The 21,727-nt window shown below is 39.8% G+C and overlaps 1 protein-coding gene across 4 annotated transcripts in view; it reads left to right on the top strand.

The window, feature by feature from the left end:
• Positions 1-2,608: 2,608 nt before the first annotated feature.
• Positions 2,609-21,727, top strand: part of RPRD1A (regulation of nuclear pre-mRNA domain containing 1A) — a 69,741-nt gene continuing 50,622 nt past the window's right edge. For 3 of the 4 annotated variants that reach the window (XM_012527563.3, XM_058277146.2, XM_058277145.2), the window contains exon 1: positions 2,642-3,009. In XM_012527563.3, the coding sequence (XP_012383017.1) occupies positions 2,859-3,009 (151 nt within the window). In that variant the 5' untranslated portion in view covers positions 2,642-2,858. Of the gene's footprint in view, positions 3,010-21,727 lie in introns of all 4 variants that reach the window. The other variant, XM_004464508.4, reaches the window with a different exon arrangement.

The raw sequence follows: 21,727 nt of genomic DNA, 5'->3' as shown, positions 1-21,727 counted from the left end.
TTTTCCCTCCCCTTCCCTCCCCCCCCCGCCAAATGTCTTCTTTCTGTGTCCATTCACTGTGTGTTCTTCTGTGTTCGTCTGTACTCTTGTCAACAGCACCAGGAAACTCTGTCTCTTTTTGTTCATCTTTTTGCATCATCTTGCTGCGTCAGCTCTCCGTGTATGCAGCCCCATTCCTGGGCAGGCTGCACTTTTGTCATGCAGGGCGGCTCTCCTTATGGGGCGCACTCCTTGCCCGTGGGGCTCCCCTACATGAGGGACACTCTGTATGGCATGGCACTCCTTGTGCACATCAGCACTGCGTATGGGCCAGTTCGTCATGCGGGTCAGGAGGCCCTGGGTTTGAACCCTGGACCTCCCACGTGGTAGGCGGATGCTCTATCCATTGAGCCAAATCCACTTTCCAGGGTTGTTTTCTTGGATTCCTTTTTGGATTCTTTATTGCAAGTGTATAGAAATACAACTGGCTTTTGTGTGTTAATCTTGTGCCCTGTAACTTTTCTGAGTTCATTTATTAGCTTTAATAGTTTCCCTGTATATTCTTTAGTGTTTTCTGTATATAACATCATGTCATCTGTGAATAGAGAAAAATGTACTTCTTCGTTTCCAATCTATATGCCTTTCACTACTTTTTTCTTGCCTAATTGCCCTTCCTAGAACCTCCAATATAATATTGAATAGAAGTGACACTGAACAACCTTGTCTTGTTCTCTTTTTCAACAAATCAATTTCATTGATACATATTAATAAAACATACAATTCATCTGAAGGGTACAATCAATGGTATTTGCTATAATTGTGGTATTGGTATTTGATACAGTTGTGCCTTGTCTAGTTCTTGATCTTTGAGGGAAAACTTACAGTCTTTCACAATTGAGTATGTTAGGTGTGGGTTTTCATACATTCCTGTTATCATGCTGAGGAATTTCACTTCCATTCCTAGTTTTTTAGTGTTATTATCATGAAAAGGTGTTGAAATTTGTTAATACTTTTACTAGATCAATTGAGATGATCATGTAATTTTTCTCCCCTATATTCTATTAATGTGGCATATAACATTGATTTCTGTATGTTGTAACACCCTACATTCCTAGGATAAACTCCACTTGATTGTGATGTATAATACTCTTAATATGTTGCTATTGATTCAGTTTGCTAGTATTTGGTTAAGGATGTTTGCATCTATATTCATAAGGGATATATTGATCTATAATTTTCTTTGCATGTAATGGAAAGAAAGGAGCACATTTTTTTAATAGGTTGAAGAAGAGTACTTAAAAATTACTTGGGGGAAGTGGATGTGATTCAAGCGATTGAGCTCCTGTCTACCACATGGGAGGTCCCAGGTTTGGTTCCTGGTGACTCCTGGAGAAGACAAGCAAGACAATGAGCTGGTGTAATGGGCAGGTGCAGCAAGCTGACACAACAAGATGCTTAACAAGGAGACAAAGGAAAAACAATGAAAGACACAACAAAGTAGGGAGCTGAGGTGACTCAAGTGATTGAGCACTTCCCTCCCACATGGGAGGTCTTAAGTTTGGTTCCCCGTGCCTCCTAAAGAGAAGATAAGCAAACACAGAGAGCACACAGCAAATTGACGCAGAAGAAAGCAAGCACAAACAATGCAGGGTGGGGATGGGGGTGAATAAATAAATAAAATAAATCTTAAAAAAAAAAAGTTATTTGGTGGCCTTCCAGGAAATCCAAAGACAGTTTATGTAAAAAATGCAGTATTCTGAATTTGCGGCCTGAATTTGAGAAGACAAAATCAAGAAGAGTTGTCAGAGGAGACAAGATATGACCATAAGTAAAAAGGTAATAAATGGTTACAGGTAATATTGTCATCACATAACTGTAAGTCACAATTTCAGTTAATATATATCTAGCAGCATGGTCTGGAAAGCCATATACAATGAGTGTATATGTAGTATGGTACACTCATATTCAGAATACTGTGGGACCCCAGAACAGGAGCAGCTAAATCAGACTCAAAATATGATGGATTAATTATGAGATTTCTGAAGTTAGTTTTTACTTTTGTGAATAATACACGAATGCTTTCTTCTTGTAATAAATAACAATATGGATGCAATTTTGATCCTCTCTCTCCAAATTTGAACCTCTCCCTGAAGAAATCACTATTACTATGGTGGGTATTCTTCAGGCCCTCTTGCCCTGCAATTTGCAACTTAAAACACACCCTTTTAAGAAGCAAAGGTTATACCGAACTTTTCCTACTGCAACTTAATCAAACCAACCCACCATATGTTGGATTTATCACAGTCACTGTTCCTGTGCTTGACCGAACATCCAGCATACAGCTCCTTGTACAAACACGATGGTGTTTCCCTAACACTGAAATTAGAGAAATTGCAGGGACACAGGGATGGTGTATTTAAAAATTTAATTGATCACACCAAACATTTTTTCCAAATGGCTATACCAATTTACAGGTCTATAAAGAGATTTTTTAAAAACTCCTTCTTTGGCGGTGGCAATTTTATTGCAAGAGGTTCCTAACTCAGGTTATCTTCTCTGGAGCCGCTTGTCTCAGGCGGCACGCCCCCACTGGCTGGCTTCGGTTCCGCCCCTTCCGCCCGGTGGCCGCGCCCCTTCCGCCCGGTGGCCGCGCCTCTTCCGAGGGTTCGCTGCCAGAGAGGCGGGCGGGGCCGGCCGTAACGTCACTGCCGGCCGGACGCCATCTTGCTGGTTTGCGGAGGGCCTTGGATGTAGAGGCGGCGGTGGTGGTGAGGGCGTGGGGAAGGGTGGGGTGAGGGGGCGAGGCCGCGACGAGGGCGGCGAAACTCTCCTCCTCGCGGCCCCTGCGTGCGGGACGGCTTGAACGTGCTGTCGGAGGGATGTCCGCCTTTTCTGAGGCGGCGCTGGAGAAGAAGCTGTCGGAGTTGAGCAACTCGCAGCAGAGTGTGCAGACCTTGTCCCTGTGGCTTATCCACCACCGCAAGCACTCACGGCCCATCGTCACCGTGTGGGAGCGGGAGCTGCGTAAAGGTGAGCTGCCCGCGCGTCTCGGCTGCTCCTCGACACCCGGCCAGTTCCCTGGCGCCACCGGGTACCCCGCCCCGCGTCCCTGGAGCCCCCAGGCTTCCCTGGCGCCCCTGAGTGCCGGGCGTCGGGAGAGCTCGGCGCCCGGGCGCGGTGGTCCGTGGGGTAGGAGGAGCAGTATGCGTCGTGCTCCCTGCAAAGTCGGCGCCTAGTAGGTATTTGTTAAATAAAGGACGGCAGGATAAAATTAAACTTCAGTTAATTTAACACAGGAACAGTAGCCAGTGCACGGGACGCAGCACCCGATTAGGGTCAGAAATTCAGACAGGCAGGTACTTTTCACATTCCGAGGATCATACTGGGTGATGATGGGGGTGGGAGGGGGGCGGCGCGAAAGGGTGGGGAACTGGAAAGGAAAAGAATGGCGTGGGGTTGGGAGTTAGCCCATCATTTCTATAACATATTCTAATCTTTTAAAATTAGTAGAGGAATCAGAGTTTTAAATAAGTCTAAAGAAGATGCATAATGCCGTATGGAAAGAACCTTAAATTTGTAGATTTTAGAGGATCAGGATCGGGCACATTTCTTAACTTCTGGATTGTAGTTTCCTCAGCTGAAAATGCAGTTAGAGTAAGTGATCTACGGTCTGTTCCAGCTCTTGATATGACTAATGCAGCGTCTCTCATTTGCAAAACATTTGATAGGGCTCCTCCAAATGAAGTTAACTTTTGAGCTTTGAGCAGTTGTTTGTCACTGAAATGATCCAGTTCTCTTCTGCCCAGCGACTATCTGCAAAGAACTGACTATATTGTTAATGAGACTAAAAAATTCAAAATGTTCAATTAGTCTGAATGTTTTTTCCCCATGATTTTATTTTTTATGTTAGAGAAGTATGAATTTATATCCGGGTACAGTAGTAGGTGCTCTATATTGTTTCAGACATCCTGATAGATATGATGGTTCTTTATTAAATGTTAATAGTTTTTACAGATCGTTGTTAATCAAAATGATGCTTGTTTACTTATCAGTATGAAAGCTATAGGCTGTATTAACATGAGAGCCACAATGTTGCATTGGCTATTTTGAATGGAGACAAGTTGTCCTTTTCTTACAAAATGCTCTTGTGTGTTCATTTGTGGTTAAGAAAGATTGTGTCATCCCTTAGAAGAAATTGAGATAGAGCTCCATTTTTCGGTTTATATGTATGTACATTGGCTGTCATTGAGGAATAGGTCTGTGAGTGGCCAGAAAGGTTTGAGAAACACTGATATAGACTTGGAAAATAGCCAACTGTAAACTTTGAGAAATTAGGAATGGTCTTTGCTTTTACACCTTAGTAGATTTAAAAATCAGCAACAACTTGATACTTTTTAAAAAAGTACATCTAGAAACAATAAAGGATTGATACCTAAACTATCTTAAGAGGCACTACAAATCAATGAGACAAACAACCCAATAGAAAAATGGTAATGCTGTTTACAGGCATTTCACATATGTGAAACCTGAAAGGCTAATAAATGAAGTTTGACCTTACTTAATCAAGAAAAAAAAAAAAGAAGCAATGAGATCATTATGTTCGTTAAGCTCATCAGTTGGGCAAAATTTAAAAGTATGACAATACCAAGAATTGGCAGGGAAGAGGAGACACAGGCACTCTCTCCTACACTATGGGTGGGAGTGTACAAAAATCAATTGGCAACTTCTAGTGTAGTTGAAGGTATGTATCCTTGGACAAGCAATTCCCATTCTAGGAATATATCCTAGAAAGTAGTACCCATACTCAAGGAAATATGTTTGTGGTTTATTATGTTATATACATCTCATTAGTTAGATACACAACAAAGAAATTGTGATATTCAGAATATCCAAGAGTTTTCATGAAAGAACTAGAACTAATGAAATAACATGACTGAATTAAAAAAACAAACAACAAATACCCAAACAAAATTTTGAGTTAAAGCAAGATGCAGACTACTATACCATTTACTAAATATACTGTGATATATGCCAGAAAAACATATCTTAATCCATTTCTGTGGGTGTGAACCCATTGTAAATAGAACCTTTTGATGAGTTTACTTCAATTAAGGTGTGGCCCAGCTGAATCAGGATGGGTTTTAATACTATTAGTGAAGGCTTTATGGATAAGGCCACAGAGAAAGAGAAAGCCACAGGGAGCAGCCAGAATCTGAAAGTCAATTGAACCAGAAGAGAAAGGAGAAGATGCTGTCACATGTATTGCTGTGTGACCAAAAAGTGAGGGAACCCTAAAGATTGCCTGCCAGCCAGAAGATACCGACCCTGGGAGGAAACAAGTCTTCTAGCCTCTGAAACTGTGAGCCATTACATTCCTGTTAAGCCAACCCATTGCTTGGTATTGTTTTAGCAGTTGGGTAAAGCATATACCATTTGATAAAATTTGAAAATATGCAAAACAGTACTCCATACTGGTATGCTAGTACACATACTGGTAGTTACAGTTAAAACATGCATAGAAATGATTAACACCACATACCAAGATGGGAGTTGCTATAAGAGAGAAAGGAAATGGAATGCGATCTCTTTTATCTAATATTTCATGTATTTAAAAAAATTTGATACAAATGTGGGGAAATGATGTGATATGTTAGCTGAGTGTGAGGTATATTTAAATACTTTTTAATTAGAAAAAATTATAGTCATATAAATAGTACAGGAGGAGGAAGAAGATGGTGATATACTGGTGTATTGGTGGTGGTGATGATAATGGTATTATTGTTGCTGATGTTGCTTTTGCTGCAGTTGTCATATTGATCTAGGTTAACCTGCCAAGGGTTTCCTTTCCCTGACATGTGACTTGCCTTTGTAGGGCATAGCCCCTGTGTCTTAACCTGCTCTCTCCAGTTTTGTTCGTCACCTCAGGATCCTTCATCTCCTGTAGCACAATATTGGCAATCATTTACTGAGGGTATATGAGGCATTGTATTAGCCATTTTATGGTGATACCTCAAAGCCTCACATTTACTTTGCAGAATAAATATTTATGAAAGGAATTTATCAAATTTGAAAAGAAATTAAATCAAGAAATAAAGAAAAATGGAAAAAATTTTATTAATGTAGGCATTCTTTAGTTTCTAGACATCTATGTTGAAGACAAAATATGACATTATTAGTAAAAATTTATGTTAATTCAAAATATAACAGTGGGGGAGCAGATGTAGCTCAAGTGGTTGAGTGCCTTCTTTCTATGTATGAAGTCCCGGATTCAATCCCTGGTATCTCCTAAAAACAAATGAAAAAACCAATTCTCATTGGGGAATGGATGTAACTCAGTGGTTGAGTGCCTGCTTCCCATGTACGAGGTCCTGGTTTCAATCCCTGGAACCTCCTACAAATATATATGTATATAAAAACAGAGGGAAGGTAAAATTTAGTCAGAAATGATAATCAAAAGTTATGAAGGTACCCCCAGCCCCCACTTTTTTTTTTTTTTTAACCTTATCATCTCTGCCTTCTATAAAGAAAGAGAATTTCCATGTGGTGGGATATGCCCAAGTACTTTATGAAGACTATACTTTCTCTAAAAATGCAATAAAGTAACCAAAAATATGTGACCATTTTATTGTTTTATAACAGTCTTACTGAACTATCATTCCTATATCATACAGTTCACCCATTTAAAGTGTACAGTTTTAGTATATTCATATTATCAGTTAATTTTAGGCCATTTTATCAACCCAAAAAGAAACTCCATACCTTTTAGCTGTCATCCCCACAATCCTTCCCATTCCCTCAACCCTAGCTAACCACTAATCTCTCTCTATAAATTAACCTATCCTGAACATCTCATATGAATGGAATCATACAATATGTGGTCTTTTGTGCCTGGCTTCCTCTGGTTCGCATGTTTTCCGTGTTCATCCATGTAAGGGTCTATCATGCATGTAGCATGTATCAGTACTTCATTTCTTTTTACAGAACAGGTTGAACCAAGAGTCAAAGAACACTATTAACACAAAATCCCTACAAAAGAGAGGAATTGAGCATCTCAGTAAACACGCCATCCTAATCAGATGCCTAGACATCACAAAAAATTACAAGCCATACTAAGACAATGGAAGACATGGCCCAAGAAAAGGAATATATTAAAGCCCCAGAAGAGACACAGGATTTGAGGCAGCTAATCAAAGAGATACACACAAATTTTTAAAATCAAACAAAAGAATTGAAAGCCAATGTGGCTGAAGAGATAAATGACATCAAGAAGATATTACCACAAAGAATAATTTGAAGAGTAACAGCATTCATGGGAATGAAAGACACAATAGGTGAGATCAAAAACACATTAGAAAATAAAAACAATTAAAAAACGGAAGAAAAAGTGAAAAAAAATTTGAGGCATACAAGAGCAGACTTGAAATGATAGAAAAAAGAGTAAGTGATATCAAAGACAACAGCTGAACTTGAAGAGAGAAAAGAACACAGAGAAATGATTGGAAAAAATTGAGCAGGGGCTCAGGGAGTTGAATGACAACACAAAATGCAACAGCATATGTGTCATGGGAGTTCCAGAAGGAGAAGTGAAGAGAAACGGGACAGAAACAGTATTTGAGGGAATAATGACTGAAAATTTCCCAACTCTCATGAAAAAAATGAACTTACATGTCCAAGAAGCATACCATACCTTAATCAGAATAAATCTGAATAGACCTACTCTTTTTTGTTGTTGTTGTTTGTTTACTTGTTTTTTTTTAATTATAATTATTTATTTTTACGAATTACATTCAAAAAATACGAGGTCCCAATCAACCCCACCGCCCCCATCCCCCACTCCCCCCACAGCAACACTCTCTCCCATCATCGTGAGACATCCATTGCACCCAGTAAGTACATCTCTGAACATCACTGCACCCCGTAGTCAATGGTCCACATCATAGCCCACACTCTCCCCCGTTCCATCCAGTGGGCCCTGGGGGGATCTACAATGTCCTGTAATTGTCCATGAAGCACCACCCAGGACAACTCCACGTCCCGAAAACGCCTCCACATCTCATCTCTTCCTCCCATTCCCCAAACCCAGCAGCCACCATGGCTACCCTTCCCACACCCATTCCACATTTTCTCTGTGGACATTGGATTGGTTGTGTCCATTGCACATCTATGTCAAGTGGGGGCTTAGATTCCACATGGATACTGGATGCACTCCTCCTTCTTTCAGTTGTAGACACTCTAGGCTCCATGGTGTGGTGGTTGACCTTCTTCAAGTCCATGTTGGCTGAGTGGGGTCAGTCCAATAAATCAAAGTGTAGGAGCTGAAGTCTGTTGAGGCTCTGGGCCTGGGTTAGACCTACTCTTAAGACATATACTACTCGGAATGTCATACATCAACAGTAAAGAGAAAATTCTTAGAGCAGCAAGGGAGAAGGAAGCTATCACCTACAAGGGACACCAAGTAAGACAGCCTGGATTTCTCATCAGAAACCATGGAGGCAAGAAGACAGCGGTATGATACAATGAGGGTACTGAAAGAGAAAAATTGCCCGCTGAGAATTCTTTATCCAGCAAAATTGTCCTTCAGATATGAAGGCGAGTGTAAAATATTCACAAATAAACAAAGTAAGAGAGTTTGCAAAAAAGAATCCACCTCTGCAGGCAATGTTAAAGGAAGCCTTAGAGCCTGCAAGAAAAAGATAGGAGAGAGAGGCTTGAGAAGAGTATGGAAAGAATAGCAGAAAGGATAACCAAAAGAATAAAAAGACAGATAAAAAAGAAGATACAACTTATGAAAACCAAAGAATAAAATGGTGGATGTAAATAATGCATTTACAGTAATATCATTGAATTTGAATGGATTAAACTCCCCAGTCAAAAGATGTTGGTTGACAGAATGAATAAAAACATGAGCCATCCTTATGCTGCTAACAAGAGACTCACCTTAGACCCAGGGTTACAAACTAGCTGAAAATGAAAGGTTGTATATAAAAAGATAATGCCACAGAAATGGTAACAAAAAGAGTTAGGGTAGCTATACTAATAACTGACAAAACAGACTGTAAATGCAAAATGTTAGATACAGAAGATATTATATATGAATAAAAGGGACAATCCACTAGGAAGATATAACAGTCATAAATACTTATGCACCTAGCCATGGTGCCCCAAAATACATGAAACAAACTCTGGCAAAATAAAGGAGGAATAGACATCTCTACAATAATCTTTGGAGATTTCAACTTACCACTCACATCATTAGATAGAACAGTTAGAAGATCAACAAGGAAACAACTTGGAGCAATATGATAAGAGAGTTAGACCTAATATGAATGTGTACATATTTACATTAAAATTTAATTTTAGTGTTACATATTAATAAAGCACACAGTTCATCCAAAGTGTACAATCAGTGATATTCGGCATAACATATAGTTGTGCACGCATCACTTCAATCATTATTGGAACATTTTCATTATTTCAACAACAGTAATAAAAACAGACAAACACGAAAATTCTTTACCTTTCAATCTCTCTATGCTTCCCCTGCTGTATATAGCTGCTAATTCTGGCTATTCTTGCACGATAATTTTTGAAACAGTTTTATTGAGATATAGTCAAATACCGTATGATCTTTCCAAAGTGTATAATCAATGGCTTTTATTATAGTCATGTGGTAGTTCCGTATTTAACTTTTTAAGAAACTGCCAGAGGGAAGCAGATGTGGCTCAAGTGATAGAGCTTCCACCTACCATATGGGAGGACCAGGATTCAATCTCTGGGGCCTTCTGGTGAAAAAGAAGAAGAGAAAATATTCCCGTGCAGTCAGCCAGTGCCTGTGCAAGTGCCCACATGGTGAGCCGGTGCCCGTGCAAGTGAGTCATGCAGCAGGATGATGATGGATCAAAAGAGAGACAAGGGGAGAGTCAAGGTGAAGTGTAGCAGAACCAGGAACTGAGGTGGTGCAACTGGCAGGGGACCTCTCTCTACATCAGTGGGTCTCCAGGATCAAATCCCAGTGAATCCTAGAGGAGAGAAAATGAGAAGACAACACAGAATGCAAAAAAGCAGAGCAGGAGGAGGGGAAGGGGGAAAAATAAACAAATATTAAAAAAAAAAAAAGAAACTGCCAGTGCCAGACTGTTTTCCACAGTTGCTATACCATTTTACATTACCATCATCAGTGTATGAGGGTTCCAGTTACAACACATTCTCTCCAACCTTGTCATCATATCTCTTTTTGATTATTTATAGCCATTGTAGTGGGTGTGAAATGGTGTCTCCTTATGGTTTGGGTTTGCATTTCCCTGTTGACTAGTGATGTTGAGCATCTTTCCATGTGCTTATTGGCTATTTGTATGTCTTTTTTTTTTTTTGAGAAATGGCTCTTCAAATTCTTTGTCCTTTTTAAAATTGGCTTGTCCTTTTATTACTGAATTGTAAGAGTTCTTTGTGTCATTCTAGATACATGTCCCTTAATCAGACACATGATTAAAAATATTTTTCCTATTTATTGGAGTATCTCTTCTCTCTCTTGATGATGTCCTTTGAAGATGAATATTTTAGACTAAATGACTCAATACTGGGCTAAATTATAAAAATATTAATAGCCAGTATTAATGTAAATAATCTGTTATATGCATTGCTGTAGAAATATTGACCATGAGTGCACCTGAATTTATAAAACCAGCACTTACAGTTACAGGACTTTTTTTCTGCACATGTAGCACCAAAATATTCTCTTTGCAACAGTTGTAGAAAATAAGCACAATAGAAGGGAGTTCTTTGCAGTTGGCTGGAGTTGACGTCCTTCTTTTGCCTAGTGATTTGAATCTCTCACACCGATCTCTTTCACGTTATTCACATTTATGTCTCAAGAAAACTGTAAGTGCCTCAACCCTTTAGAGTATATTAATTTAACATGTATTGGTAATCTATGTGTCAAGCAGTTGGTCCCTGCCCCGACAGAATTTATAACCTTATGGAGCGGGCAAATGATTAAAAATATAAATATAAATTTTGTATTAAGTCCCTCGGAGGAGAACTTTATAGTTAATGTGGTGAGGGAAATCATCTCTCAGTAGATAACAATTAATAAAAGACTTCCTGGAATTGGCTATTCTATAAGCAGGTAGAGAGGCCTTTAGCCAGTCTTGAATATATGAAGGTGCTGAGGTGAGGATGAGCTTGGCATATAAACAGCCAAACCAGGGGGGATTTTCAGCCCTTGAATTCCTATTACTGTTTTTCATGGAATTGGCAAGAATTAAAATACTAGATTATTTTGGTTAGTTTTTCCTTCTATTTTGTAGTCACTTATTAAAAACAGCAGTTTGTTTTAAGTTATGTATATCAGACATGTTTCAGGGAACTAATCACTTTAAATTATGTTATGATATATGTTGGTTGTGAAGTCTGTAGTAGACACTTTGAGTTGTTGCTTGCCTATTTCAGTGTTTGGCCTCCATAGCCCCAGCGTACAGCTTTTGACAAAGGTTCTGTTTTTTAATTTTAATTTAATTTAATTTAATTTTTTCTTTATTTTCTTTTAAATTTTACATTAAAAAAATATGAGGTCCCCACATACCCCCCCCATGCCACCCCTCCCACATCAACAAACTCTTCCATCGTTGTGGCACATCCACTGCACCCGGCGAATACATTTGAATTAACATTTGTATTTGCAATATGGCTTTAGATTTGAAAGAAGTGCTAAAATAAGTGTGTTTCTTCTTAGCCACCATAATTTATTTGGTTTTAGGAAAACAAAAGGGAAAGAAAAAAATTTCACTTGCCTAAAAACATATAACAATATAATTCCTTAAAATTTGTGGCTTTTATATTGTTTGATACTGTTACTTGCTTTTTTAGAGTAAAATTGAACAAGTAAGTTGGACAGTTTGTAAATCCTTACACTTAAAAGGATTTGATGTCAGGGAAGTGGACTTGCCCAATGGATAGGGCGTCCGTCTACCACATGGGAGGTCCGCGGTTTAAACCTGGGGCCTCCTTGACCCATGTGGAGCTGGCCCACGCACAGTGCTGATGCACGCGAGGGGTGCCGTGCCACGCAGGGTGTCCCTGGCGTGGGGGAGCCCCACGCACAAGGAGTGTGCCCCATAAGGAGAGCTGCCCAGCGAAAAGAAAGTGCAGCCTGCCCAAGAATGGCACCGCACACACGGAGAGCTGACACAACAAGATGACGCAACAAAAAGAAACACAGATTCCCGGTGCCGCTGATAAGGATAGAAGCAGTCACAGAATACACAGCGAATGGACACAGAGAACAGACAACTGGGGGGAGGGGAAGGGAAGAGAAATAAAAAAAAGGATTTGATGTCAGAATTTATTATTTCTATGAAGTTGAGCATGTATATACTGCATCTTTGAAGATAATTGTGAAATTATAGTTGGGCTATGGAACTTTCTTTTCTCCTCCCTTTTCATGTACTGTTCATTCGCATCCCTTTCCGATATCTAGATCTGTAATATAAGGTAATTGTTGTAACTTTTCATGGAAGTGTTAAATTAACATTCAGTCAATAGGCTGATTTGTAAAAAAATTTAAAAACTCATAGAAAATGTCAAACAAACATGAACCCATGTATTCATTACCTAACTTTAACAGTTAGAATCAGCCGGTCTGCTTACCTTCCCTCCTAATATAAAAAGTTAATGATTTCTTTAGAAATCATATAATTCAGTCAGTATTTGTTTCTTTAATTATCTCAAATTGTTTTAGCTATTTGTTTGAATCAGAATCCAAGTAAAGTTAATTAATTGCAATTGATTAGTATATTCTTAAAATTCTTTTACATTTATAAGTTTCCTCTTTCATTTAATTTATTCATTGAAAATCCAAGTTGGTTGTTCCATAGTAATTCTTTAGGCCAGGGCTTCTCAGGTTTTCTTTATTTTTTATTTTCATTTTTTAAGGAAACACCAGGGATTGAACCTGGGCCCTCATATATGGGAAATGGGCACTCAACAACTTGAGCTACATCTGTTTCCCCTTTTCCTCTTTAAAAAATTACTGAGGATCCAAAGGAGCTGTTGTTTATGTAGGATATATCTAATGGTGGTTACTGTATTAGAGATTAAAATATGCTAAAATATTTTTGATAATATTTTAATGAAAAGTAACTACTTTAAGAATTAGAGAGGGGCGGTGGACGTGGCCCAGTGATTAGGGTGTCCGTCTACTACATGGGAGGTCCGCAGTTCAAACTCCGGGCCTCCTTGACCTGTGTGGAGCTGGCCCATGCACAGTGCTGATGCGCGCAAGGAGTGCCCTGCCACGCAGGGGTGTCCCCCGTGTAGGGAAACCCCACGCACAAGGATTCCGCCCCGTAAGGAGAGCTGCCCAGCTGAAACAAACTGGAGCCTGCCCAGGAATGGCGCCGCCCACACAGAGAGCTGACACAACAAGATGACGCAGCAAAAGGAACACAGATTCCCATGCCGCTGACAACAACAGAAGTGGACAAAGAAGACACAGCAAATAGACACAGAGAACAGACAACCAGGGTGGGGGAGGGAGGGGAGAGAAATAAATAAATAAATACATCTTAAAAAAAGAATTAGAGAAAAGAGTATTTTACATTTTTGCAAATCTCTGTGTCTTAATAAAGACAGATTCTCATATCTGCTTTTGCATGCAGTCTTGCTATATCACACATCATATAATCTTCCACTCCACTGTATATATGTGAAGGAATAGAGTGAGACAGACAAATGATGTCTTATTATTATTATGAAAGTATTTTTTACTTCATGGATTCCATGGGAGGGTTTTGAGTCCCCCCCGGAGATTCATGGACCATTTATTGAGAGCTAGACTGTTTTTTTTTTTTTAAGATTTATTTTATTTATTACCCCCTACCCCCATGCTGCTTGCGCTCGCTGTCTGCTCTTTGTGTCTATTTACTGCATGTTCTTCTGTGTCTCCTTGTCTTCTCTTCCTTTCTTTAGGAAGCACTAGGAACTGACCTGAGACCTTCTGATATGAGAGAGAGGCACTCCTTCACTTGAGCCACCTCAGCTCCCTGGTGTGTTGTGTCTCTCGTTGTGTTTCCTCTGTGTCTCTTTTTTCTTGTGTTATCTTGTTGCATCAACTCCCCGCATGGGCCAGCTCTCTGTGCAGGCCAGCTTGCCTTCACCAGGAGGCCCCAGGAATCCAGGACATCTTATATAGTAGACAGGCGCCCAGTCACTTGAGCCACATCTACTTCCCCCATAGACTTTTTTTAGGATTTATTCACTCCCCCCTCCCATTGTTTTTGCCCTCACTGTCTGCTTTCTGTGTTGTTCACTGTGTGTTCTTCTCTGTCTGCTTGTCTTCTCTTTTAGGCAGCACTGGGAACTGATTCTGGGACCATACGGAGGCGGGGGAGAGGTGCTCAATTTCTTGTGCCTCCTCAGCTCTCTGGTCTGCATCTCTTACTGTCTTTCCTCTTTGTCACTTTTTGTTGCGTCATCTTGCTACACCAGCTTTCCATGCGGGCCAGCGCGCTGTGTGTGCCAGCACTCTGTGTGGACCAGAACTCTGCATGGGCCAGCACTCTGCATGGACCAGTTGTCTGCTCAGGCTAGCTTGCCTTCACCAGGACGCCCTGGGAATTGAACCCTGGACTTCCCATATGGTAGACAGGAGCCTAGTCACTTGAGTCACATCCGCTTCCCCCATAGACTGTTTTTTATAACTTGGTAGTTAAATCTAGAATCCAGAAAACATTTTTTTTTGCCTTAAGTAGACATGTTCCCTCGAAAATATTAATTCCCCTGGAAACTTAAAGTTGTGAAATTTCATTTTGACCTATAATACAATTTTCATTAGATTCTCTTTCCCATGACATAATGCTTTTTTCAAATTGATGATTTGATGTTATTTTTGCTGCTAAAGAAATAATTTTTAATTTTCTGATAAAAATAAAGGTTCACCCAGATAAACAAGCGTGAAAATAAGTAATTTTACAGGTGGATTTTTTCTTTGAAATATTTATTCTATTTATTTCTCCCTCCCACCCTGTTCCCCCCATTGTCTGCTCTGTGTCCATTTGCTGTGTATTCTTCTGTGTCTGCTTGTATTCTCATTAAGCGGCTCCAGGAACTGGTCCTGGGACCTTCCAGAGTGGGAGAGAGGTGATTACTTTCTTGTATCACTGCAGCTCCGCTGTTCTGCTATGTCTTCTTACTTTCCCTCCTCTGTGTCTCTTGTGTCATCTTGGCTGCGTCATCTTGCTGCGTCAGTTAGCAGTCCTGTGTGGGGCAGCTTTCCTGTGAGAGGCGTCATTCCCATGCAGGGCAACACTCCTGTTGGGGCTGCATTCCTGCATGGGCCAGCATGCCATGTGGGCCAGGTCACCTCATGGGCCAGATTGCCCTCACTTGGAGGCCCTAGGCATCGAGCCCTGGATCTTCTATGTGGTAGACATGAGCCCAACTGGTTGAGCCGCATCTGTCTCCACAGGTGGATTTTTAATAACATGATTTGAAATGTTTAAATAAAACTTTCTCCTTTTGGCAACAAATGTTTATTGACTTCCTACTTACTAGACCATGGGTGATTCAGCAGATAAAAAGACACACAGGACAACCAGCAAGATGATGGAGGAGTAAGGAACTCCTAGAGGCAGCTCCTGCTACAGGGCAGTTAGTAAACACCCAGAGCTCTCTGGAGCTCGCTGAAGCACCTGTATGGGGCTCTAGGAGACCAGAAGAGCATCCTGCAACATCCTTGAAGGAATGGAAGGAGGAGACTACCCATCTGCAGAGGAGTTTTGTAAGTAGAGCGCTCCACGCCACAAAGGCCAATTCCCATCCTCCACTGGAGGCACAAGCTGCTGTGGGAGCTGTTCTGCTGCTGGAATTGAAAGCTACACTTTCCAAAAATGGGACAGGAAGAGATGGTTGGGCACCCACTTCAGCTTTGATGAGTAAATTTGGTGAACTAAAGTATAATTCTAAGAACAGCTAATGTTTGAAACTGTCCAAGTCAGAAAGTGGCTGGTAGCCACCATCTTAACTCTGTGCCTGGGAAGAGAGGAAGTGGGGCGGACTGAAAATCCCAGTGCTGGTGGGGACCAGCTTCTTTCAATCAAGATCAGATTGCAGCTCTAGCCTAGGCCTAGCCCCACCCCTGGGAGGAAGGAAGCTGGGGGGACTTGCACCAGACTCTCTGGGAAATTACTGGCCAAGCCGTGGAGGCCAGTGATTATCCTACTTCGGCAGCGCAAGCCACCCTACAAGCTATTCTGTGGCTGGAATTTGATACTTCATTTCCCAGAAATGGGAAGAGGAGATAGCCACCAATTTCAGCTACTGCTTAGTAAATTCAACTGGCTCAAATATAACCCTAAGAACAGCTAAAGTTTGAATCTGTCCAGGTTGGAAAGAGGCTGAGAGCCACCATTTTGACTCTGCTACCAGCATGAGGGGAAGCCGAGCTGATGGAGAATTACAGTGACCATAGGGACCAGTTTCTTTCACCCAGATCAGCCTGCAGCCCTAACTTAGGCTTCAGCCCCATCTCTGGTAGGGAGGAAACTGACAGACTCTGCGCCAGCCTATCCAGGTAATTGCAGGTATATTTGACTGGCACAGACAATAATCGGAAGTCTACCAGGGCAACTGTGGTCATCTTGGACCTGGATAGCATAGATTGCTGCCCATACCTGCAGCTCCATCCCCAACTCAGGCAGGAGAGAAAGGACCCCTGCCTTTCCCTCATTGCCTAGGGACCAATAAAGTTTCTCCCTACCCCTGGCAAAGGAGAAAGTTGGGAGAAGCTTTATCAGTCTGTGGGCAATGAGGTCAGCTTGAGCCTCCACAGCTTATATACTTCCTTGGCTGTACAACCAGCAAGGTAGAAAGGGCAGGAAGCCCTAAACTAAAGAGAAAAACTGCACCCAGGATAAATACTCTAATAAGCCTGATGCCAAAACACCAAAAAAAATGACAATCCACACCAAGAAACAGGAAGATGTGGCTCAGTTAAAGGAATAAGATAAGCTTCTAGATGGGAAAGGAGTTGAGATACCTACTCATAGATGTTCAAACAAATCTCCTTAATAAATTCAGTGAGTTGACTAAAGAGATTAAGGGTATTAAGAACATACTGGATGAGCATAAAGAATTTGAAAGCATACTTAGAAAAAGAGCAGATCTTATGGGAATGAAAGGCGCAATAAATAAAATTAAAAAAATCATTGGAATCCTATAATAGCAGATTTGAGGAGGCAGAAGAAAGGATTGGTGAGCTTGAAGAAATGGCCTCTGAAAGTGAATATAGAAAAGAATGGGGGGGGCGGTGGACTTGGCCCAGTGGTTAGGGCGTCCGTCTACCACATGGGAGGTCCGCGGTTCAAACCCCAGGCCTCCTTGACTGATGTGTGCAAGGAGTGCCCTGCCACGCAGAGGTGTCCCCCGTGTAGGGGAGCCCCACATGCAAGGAGTGTGCCCCATAAGGAGAGCCGCCCAGCATGAAAGAAAGTGCAGCCTGCCCAGGAATGGGGCATGTGGGGAGCTGATGCAGCAAGATGACGCAAAAAGAAACACAGATTCCCATGCCACTGACAACAACAGAAGTGGACAAAGAAGAACACGCAGCAAAAAGGACACAGAGAACAGACAACGGGGGGGGGGGGGGGGGAGGGGGGGGAGAGGAGAGAAATAAATAAAAATAAATCTTTAAAAAAACAAAAAGAATGGAAAAAATTGAACAAGGTTTCAGGGAACTAAATGACAGCAAAAGACATGTAAACATACATGTCATGGGTGTCCCAGAAGAAGAGAAGGGAAAAGGGGCAGAAGGAATATTTGAAGAAATAATGGTAGAAAATTTCCCAGCTTTATTGATGGACATGGTGTTCCAAAGGTGTGCTGATGCAAAATAGCAGAAATCAGTTGGTTTTTATAAAGGGTATTTGTAAACTCAGGATATTTCTTTTAACCTTGAGTTGCAGTTTTCTGAATACAAGTGCTTTACATTGTTGGTTAAATTTATTCATGATTATTTGAATTTTATCTGTCATATTTTATTTTTACCTCTCTTTTGATACTTGTAATTATTTTATTGATATAGTCTTCATTTTCTAGGCTCTCTTCCAGGCCTCCCTCTCCTATCTTTTCTTTCAGGCTATAGCAGACCCTTTAGTATTTCCTGAAAATCTGGTCTCTTGGTTAGAAATTCTGTTTCTGTTTATCTGTGAATATTATAAACTTGCCCTCAAGTCTGAAAGACAATCTTGCTGGATATAAGATTCTTGGCTGGAAGTTTTTCTCTTGTAGTATCTTAAATATATCATACCACTGTCTTCTTGTCTCTATGGTTTCTGGTGAGAAATCAGCACTTAATCTTATTGGGTATTCCTTATATGTTATTATGCATTGCTTTTCTCTTGCTGTTCTCAGAATTCTCTTTGTCTTTGGCATTTGACATTCTGATTAGTGTGTGTCTCTCAACTGGTATATTCAGATTTTTTTGGATGGAAGTACATTGTGCTTCTTGGACATGGATATCAATGTGTAGCAGTGTGATATTATTGATGAATTCCAAAAAGAAATACTGGATTATGTTTGTAAACAGGTCTTTTCCTCTGGGCATATGAGATTATATGTCATATATGTATGTCAGTAGGGCATTGAGTCCCCACCTCTTGGTGGGTGGAGACTCACAGATAAAAGGCACGGCAAAAGACAGAGTCAGAGTGTTTCTAATGTTGGAGTTTTGATGTTGGAGTTTGATACTGGAGCCCTGGGAGGTAAGCACACAGAGGAAAGAGAAGCAAGCTCTGGGAAGAAAGGAACCCTAAGCCTGGAAAGAAGCAAATCCTGGGAAGAGAGGAACCTGAGTCCAGAGAGAAGCAAGACCAAGCAAGAGAGGAACCCAGGAAGCCTGAACCCTGGCAGATGTTGGCGGCCATCTTGCTCCAACATGTGAAAATAGTCTTTGGTGAAGGAAGTACCTTATGCTTTATGGCCTGGTATCTGTATGCTCCTACCCCAATAAACACCCTTTATAAAAACCAACTGATTTCTAGTATTTTGTGTCAGCACTCCTTTGGCTGACTAATACAAGATGTCAGTTTTACTCAAATTGATACACAGATTCAATGCAATCCCAATAAAAATTCCACCAGCATTTTTTAAAAAATTGAAAACACTATTATCAAATTTATTTGGAAGGATAAATGGTCCTGAATAGCCAGAAACATCTTAAGGAAAAGTGAACTCTCATCTCCAGTCTTTAAATCATATTACCTAGCTATAGTGGTAAAAACAGCATTGTACTGGCATAAAGACAGACACATAGACCCATGGAATTAAATTGATGGTTCTGAAACAAACAGACCCTCACATGTATGGTCAATTGTTTTTGACTAGCCTGTCAAACACACACAGCTTGGGCAGAACAGTCCATTCAACAAATGGTGCTGAAAAAACTGGATGTCCCTAGTCAAGGGAAAAGAGGACCTCTATCTCACACCATATCCAAAAATTAACTCAAAATGGATATAAAAAAAAAAAAAAGCAAGAACCATAAAGCTTCTAGAAGAAATTGTAGGAAAATATCTTCCAGATTTGGTGGTCGGTGGTGGATTCTTAAAGGAGATAAGAGGAGGACTGAGATGGACTATTTATGTTTAATGTATGTAGAAGTTTTAATTAGCTTTACTGTAAAAGTGTGGAAATGTATAGAGTGGATGGTAACACATAGTGAGTAACAGCTAGTTTATAAATGGGGATGTGGCTGAAAATGGTAGTTTAAGGATGTAAATGCCAATTGACAGAATACTAGAGCATAATCTAGGAACTCAATAGCACAGTAAACCAAGAGGTGGATGAGAATTGTGATTGATGATACAGATGCAAGAGTGTTCTTTGTGAGCTAGAGCAAATGTACATCACTATTGCAGGGTGGTGGGAATGTGGAGAAGCCTGGGAAAAATACAACTGGAATGAACTATAGACTGTGGTTAGCAGTAATAATATAATATTCTTGCACCTATATGCCACAGGTGTACTGTGTTGATAATGGGGCAGAATGGAAAATATGTGCCAAATGTACACTATGGATGTGGTAACAATCATATGATATTATTTTACCTGTAATCAATGTTCCACCACAGTGTGGTGTGTTGATAGAAGGATGTTGTTTGGGAATTCTGCACAGGTGCATGATTTATAAGTTTACAACTTCTGTCATAAAAATATATTTTAAAAATAATAGGGTGGGTTGGGATAAAAATACACCAAATGTAAGATAAGGACTATAATTAGTAGTAAGATTTTGACAATATTCTTTCATAATTTGTAACAAATGTCTCATGACAATGTAAGGTGTTGGTGGCGAGTTGATGTATGGGACCCCTGTATGATGTTATGCATGTTTGCTTTGAAAGTTCACAATTTTTACTATACACTTATTTATGTATGTTCATGTATAAATGATACAAAGATAATAGGGTGGGTTGTGGGAAAAATACTTTTGTTAGTAGTAATATTTTGATAATGTTTTTTAAGCATTAATTAAAAATGTTAAACAGCAATGCAAGGTACTGGTGGTAGGGTGAGGTATGAGAGTCCTGTATGATGTTATATATGTTTGTTTTGTAAATATACAAGTATTACTATATACTTATTGTTTATGTATGTTTATGTATGAATAAGTTAAAAAAGAAAAAAGACAGCTATCTTTTTGTAGCTTGCTTATCTGTTAGGCAAGTGGAGTTACTAGACTAATAACTGCCCAGTCAGTGATAGGAAGGAGACATATAACTGGGAACCTAATCTTGTTTAGGTAAGCAGTGCAGGCTTCATTGATTTGGGATTTGAATTATGAGTAGAAATTACTAGTAACCATACAGCAAATATAGACATAGTTTTTAATCATTTGGATGTCTACTTATTAGAACAACTTTGAGAATTTAAATAGAATATTTCAGTTCATAAGTTCCTTTTTGAGCTAGGTAGAATAAAACCTTTGAGTACTTTATGTCTGGAGAAAATTTTAAATGATTGAGTATATTGAGACTTTTCAGATGCCTCTTTTTATCATTGCCTATTTTTTCGTAAGTATTTGGGTGTATCTGATAGGATGTCCTTTTCCCTCCTCCACTCCAGACATTGTTCTTTTTTTTTTTAACTCGGAGTTTTCTTGTTTACTCCGGTTTTATTTTTTCATGTAAACTGTAGATTCAGTGTATAATTTGTAGGGACAAAAAAATTTAGCTACTTTTTGGGTATCACTTTAATTTTTACACTAACTTAAATTCACATCTTTATGATATCAGATCACCTTAGACTGAATTGTGCAAATTTTTCCTCTAAATATAATTTTATTGTAATTGTTTAAATAAGTGGTTCTCAGACTTGTGCAAATATCAGTTCATGATGCTATACTAAAGCTCTGCAAGGAGCATAATGAAATTCACATATGTTTAAAATTACTGCTTAACTTTGTGCTAAATGTATCATATTTAATTCTAGTAAAAGTAGAAGGCAGTGTCAAAAGATTGTCTCAGAAGGAAGACAAAATTTTTAAAAATTACATCAATTAAATTTTTTTCTTTAAATTGGGAAAGTGGTTTGTATTAGTTGATTTCTATGATGGCATACTTTGGTCTAGTCCAGTAAACATCATCCTGTTTCAAAAGCTTGATTTAAAAACCTTAGTTAAGCTAGCCAACCATTTTTGTCTCTTTAGCGCTTATATACTGTATGTACTGTGTTTTATTCTTCAAAATGAATGAAA

This window comes from Dasypus novemcinctus, chromosome 16 (genome assembly GCF_030445035.2).
Source record: "Dasypus novemcinctus isolate mDasNov1 chromosome 16, mDasNov1.1.hap2, whole genome shotgun sequence".
Lineage (NCBI taxonomy): Eukaryota > Metazoa > Chordata > Mammalia > Cingulata > Dasypodidae > Dasypus > Dasypus novemcinctus.
This window is presented reverse-complemented; position numbering and strand designations above follow the sequence as displayed.